Consider the following 5,487-nt stretch of genomic DNA (forward strand, 5'->3'; position numbering starts at 1 on the left):
GGAATAAAGCTTGGAACAACAGAAGAAATGAACAGAATAGGAAGTCTGCATATATGTAGTGTGCAACTGTGGAATATATACAGATAGAAAAAATCTGATACTGTTGTATTGCAGAAAAGCTATATCTGTATGGCTTGCAATGATTGTCACAGACATATAGAAGCATACTGCTAAAACTGAAAAGACGTATAAAAAAAGTGCCAAAACTGGCACTGAAAATATAAATTATAAAGAAAAAAAACCAGTGGCTGGATAATTTAATAAAAAACTGGTAAATGGGAAAAGACATGCAACTATCAAAATATTCAAAATTTTTAGAACAGAAAGAAGGAATCAATACCAGTAAGCTGCCTTAAATACTATTCAAGGAAGAGGTCACAGAAAGATTAGTATACAGTATGATAAATTTTGACAGTTTCTCTAGTAAGTGGGCTATTACTAAGAAATGAACTATCGGACTACATAATGCTTTGCAAATCAGTCTAAACCAATTCAGAGAAAGCTGAACTAATGCATGGAAGCACAGTAAAAAAAGGATGTATTTAGCCAGAATTTTTGCATTCATGGAATTTACCTGTGAAAGCCACAATAGATTAGTTTTTCCTATTACTTTATGTTCCAGGACCTAAAACTAAAACAAACACTAGAAATACTATCCTTTGGTGTATATACACACAAGTTTCCAATTAAGTGCAAAGACTCGGTTGAAAGTTACATTCACCAAGTGGGCAAAATGATCTCAAGAAGCGTTTCTCTTTCAGCTATTTCAAGTGCTGGAGTCTCACCTGGAGCCCATCCTGCAAAGTGACTGATAGGAGGAGGCAGGCATGTAGACAATAGCAGAGTTATAGCACAACATAAGGAAGCTCAGTACCTCAAATCTGAAAAGAGACCAGAACATGAAAAATTAATTATGTAAACTGAGATTCTAATACTCCACCAGAAAATCTTAAGTCTTGTTTCTCACAGGGCAAGGTGTCATCACCAGAAATGCTGCGTGTGCGCGCAGACACACACAAAGAAATGAACTATAAATATAGGGCTTAGTCTGTCTGTTCATAATGCTCTTGGGGGGGCGTGGCTCCTGGCAGAACATGGCTCCAGCCAGGGCTGCGTTAAGAATGATGGGCGGGGCAGGCAGGCACAGAGTGCCGCTACCCACCACCCTGTGCTGGCGCCTCCTCTCTGGAGCAGTAAAGGGAAACCTGCATGCCGTCGCCACCACTCACTGTCCCGCACTGCCGCCACTCCGTGTCTGTCCGGCTGTGTTCAAGCCCCTGCCCCCCAGGAGATAGCAGTGGCATGAGGCAGGGGGGAGAGAGGGAGGAGGTGGAGGACAGGGCTGGATGTGGAGCAGGGGAGGGGATGCAGGACAGGACATGGAGCATTGGGGGAGGGGAGGAGGTGTGCAGCTGGATGAGAAGTGGCAACAGCACGAGGCAGTAGGTCGCACCAGCTGCCACATGCAAGCTTCCCCCCCCACCCACTCTTGCTCCTGGGAGGCAGCAGCAGTGCAGGGTGGCGGTACTCTGTCCCTGCCCCCCCCCCCCAACATTGTTCATGGGCAATTTGTTAGTAAATATGTAAGTTCTCTGCTTCATTTTAATTAAGAATAAGTGAAAACAGCCAAGGTATAGAAAAAGTTTGCCTTCCTGTAAAGTTATTTTATCTTAGTATTGGTCTGTCAAATGTTCAGTATTGTAAATGGCCCAAAAAACAGGACTGAGGGACATGGACATAATGCAGAAATTATCTGCATCTAAACTGGTCAGATTAACAGATTCTAGAGTTTAGGAAAAGGGCCTCACTATACAGTGTGAACACCACATAGACCTAGTGAACTGGAATACCTAGACTTTATTTCTCCTTTCCCTATTGCTCTATAATTACAAAAGAAAGAAAAAAAAAGAAGCATTGTGCTCACCCTTAATACCTAGATCTGCTGAAAAACTTATCAAATATTTCTGACTTGTCTACTTGCCTGTTTTGTGCAGTGAAGGTTTCTCTCTGCGGATGAAGATCACTATAAACCACCCTGATCAGGTCATGCTGACATAGAGCTCCCTCAGTCAAAGCCATGGATCCAATAGTGGAAGGCTAAGGGGAAGAAGTTACGAAATTAAGACCTGAATTCTTAGCTCCATGCATGGAGTTACAAAACAGGCTCATCTCAAGAGTAAATTGGATACTTATCTTGCTGCGATCCTATGACCCCAGCTGACTTCCTGCCCTTCAGGCAGGGGGCTGGACTCGATGATCTTCTGAGATCCCTTCCAGCCCTAATGTCTATGAAATCTATGAAAAGTTATGATCTGTCCAGACCTTCTACTCTGCCTGGAAAACTTAACGGGGCAGCGGGGGGAGGGACATTGATTTGTTGGATATGAAGGTAACTTTGTTGCACATATAAATGGGACCAGCCAGAGACAGTGGGACTATGTTTCAAATAAGTTTTCCTACACAACTAGTTATCAAAACAACCACTTTTGGTGGCCTGTGAAAAACTGGCTAACCTTGGCAGTCCCCTGGTGACAAGTGGAAGGTGGCTCACAAAAACATCCTGTAGAGTACAGGAGCAGGCTATTATTTTGGACAGAGAGCTGCTTACTGAGTTTCGGCAAGCCATCGAGGGCCACATGGGTAGCCCCAGCCCTTGATGGGTGCCCCACCCCCTGGTTGCCATCTTGGGATCGAAAGTCCTGCCTCAAAACCCCCAACCTTTGCAATCAGACAGCCCTCCCCTTGCCCCCCAGAATTATTCCTTTCGGCAAGGGAGTTTGCCATTTCTGAACCAGAAAAATACCAAATTATATTCTAAAACTCCAACAGGTACTACAACATTCATTCATTTCATTTCAAAAAATATTTTTGTCCTGATTTGTGTAGTGTACATAGAGGTGATAGTATAATAACTTAAAAATGAGGTCTTACTCTTGTATATTGCGGGAGGGTGTCAGTGGGAGGATGGGTATAGGTTTGTGGGTATGTAGGGTGTGGGAGAGGGGGTGTGTGTGCGCATGTGGGATTTGTGGGGGGGGTAGAGATAGGTGAGCAGGTGTAGCTGGGTATAGGTTTTTGGGGAGGCTGTGAGTGTTTGGGCAGGGTGGCTGAGGGGTTGTGGAGGGGAGGGGGTTTGTCCACAGCCCCTCCATGGCAGGCAGAGCCCCTGCCAGCACTCCTGCAAGCCTGGGCTCTGCACTCCTGGCCCCAGGGCACTAGCATGAACCCTGTGCTCCCACTTGCTGCCACTTGCCCCCGTCTGCCACTGCTGTCCCCCACTCCCCACACTGCTACTGCACTGCAGCTTGGAACCACGTGATGCCAGAGCACAGAAGGCAGAGGGGTGAGTGGGGAAATGGATGCAGCAGGCAGGGGGAAGGTGCAGCAAATGGGGGCATGGAGAGCAGGAGTGTAGGGCCTGGGCTGCCAGGGGCTATATGGAGCTGGGCTGTGCTGTTCAAGCAGGAAGAGGAGGGAGCCAGCCTGGCTCCGTAAAGCCCCTGGGAGCCTGGCCCCATGCTCTTGCCACCCCACTCCAGGCCCCGCTGGCGCTGGCCTTGGTGCACCAGCATGGGCCCCACACTCCCACCCAGCTGTTGCTGCATTCCACATGCCCACTTACTACCCCTTCCCACCACCTGCTGCAGTCATTTCCCCCACTCGCCCGCCTACTGGCCAGCACTATGTGGTTCCCAGCTGCAGCGCCGGGATCACAAGAGCCTGCCCTGAGGACTGGGGCAATCATCCACAGCCCTCTCCTGCTTCCCTCCTTATCTGTATTTCCCTTAGTGCAAGGAGGCAAGCCAGAAGCCTCTAGAAGCCCCTGCTAGGCAGAAGCTTCTGGCTGTGGCTTGGGGTAATGGGGGCTGGAGGGGGGCGCGGGGCCAGGCCAGACTTACTGCTGCAGCTGTTTAGCTCTGCCACTGGCTTCCCCTAGGTCCTACTGCCCCTAGCTCCTGTCATGTTTGACAGGCAGCCAGGGACAGATAAAAATTAAATTTTCTAAAATTTTTAGGGGCCCCGCAGGCTGGACAAAATGGCCTGGCGGGCTGGATTTGGCCCTTGAGCCGTATTTTGCCTGCTCCTGCTGTCGCAGAAAGGGTCCGTGTTATGGTGAAGTCTGAGAACTGCCCTAAACAGTTCCATATCCAATATGGCATCTCAGTACTGACCTGCAAGATCTTTTATTTTAGCCAAGGATTTCTTTTTCAAGAATCAAATCTATGCCAATTTTCTCAGGGTTTTGTGATGTGAATACATATCTGCTATGAATTATATTGAGATGACAAGTTCTTCACAGCTGTCTTGGTAAAAATTGAGTTCTAACATTTACAGTAAGAAGTCTAGTGAAATCATATTGCCCTGCTTACCTCCTACACCCACAATTTTAAAATTAAGTATGTAATATCAGTGACTACTTTGAATTTTAGCAATTCTGAAAATTTAAAGACGGAATGAGTTCTAAATAAGGGAACTGTGCCCATTTTTATCCATCAAAGAAAATCTCAAAGAAATAATTAACTTACTATGGCATTATATTTTTGCAGTTAACTATGCACTTGACAATGCCCAAGTCCAGCTCCAATCTCAAGGAAGAACCTGTTAACAAGAACCTCATGGGGAAAACACTGACCCTATTTAAATCAATGGGAGTTTTGCCATCAACTTCAGCGAAGCTAGGATTTCACCAATATTTTTGTAAGACATTTCACTTAAAAGGAGTTCAAAAGCCTTCCTTGAGGCTAGTTTCTAAGCAACTTACTAGTAAAGAGCTAGTGAACTCACACTCTGCACTACAAGTCACCATAATGCAGAATCTCATAAACCACAGTATGAGACCAGTTTTTCAATTCCCTCCTTCCCAATCCTAAATTTCCCATTAGTGACCCAGGGCCCATCAACTGCAGAAATAATTTCATTTTCTGAGCTCCATATTTCCCCAAAATCTGACTTAGTGTCACCATCCATTCTAGGAACAAAGTGACATGCAGTGATAGGGGGAAGGATTTTTAAAGAAGAATAGCATATAAAAATGTATTCCAATTAGACATACGAAAAATGGGTTTAAACCTGAAAAATCACCAGAAAAATCTAAAGATTCAACAGAATCATAGTTTCATAATTTCTAGGGTCGGAAGGGACCTAAGTAGATCATCTAGTCCGACCCCCTGCCGTGGCAGGAAAGAGTACTGGGGTCAAACGACCCCAGCAAGGTGTTCATCTAACCTCCTCTTAAAAACCCCCAGGGTAGGAGCCTGCACCACTTCTCTTGGAAGTTGGTTCCAGATCCTAGCTGCCCTGACCGTGAAGTAGTGCCTCCTGATATCTAGCCTAAATCTACCCTCTGCTAGCTTGTGACCGTTATTCCTGGTCACTCCTGGCAGTGCTCGGGGGAACAGGGACTCCCCCAATGCCTGCTGATCCCCTCTGACTAGTTTGTAACAGGCCACTAGATCCCCCTCAGCCTTCTCTTGTGGAGGCTGAACA

General features: G+C 46.3%; 1 protein-coding gene across 3 annotated transcripts in view; it reads right to left on the reverse strand.

The window, feature by feature from the left end:
- Positions 1-5,487, reverse strand: part of FAM126B (family with sequence similarity 126 member B) — an 88,115-nt gene that overhangs the window by 33,334 nt on the left and 49,294 nt on the right. For all 3 annotated transcript variants that reach the window (XM_019523201.1, XM_019523203.1, XM_019523202.1), the window contains exons 6-7: positions 1,982-2,097; positions 786-881 (exon numbers count right to left, since the gene is read on the reverse strand). In XM_019523201.1, the coding sequence (XP_019378746.1) occupies positions 786-881; positions 1,982-2,097 (212 nt within the window). The remainder of the gene's footprint in view (positions 1-785; positions 882-1,981; positions 2,098-5,487) is intronic.

Source organism: Gavialis gangeticus, unplaced genomic scaffold, assembly GCF_001723915.1.
Source record: "Gavialis gangeticus isolate Ggan-Ray unplaced genomic scaffold, GavGan_comp1, whole genome shotgun sequence".
NCBI lineage: Eukaryota > Metazoa > Chordata > Crocodylia > Gavialidae > Gavialis > Gavialis gangeticus.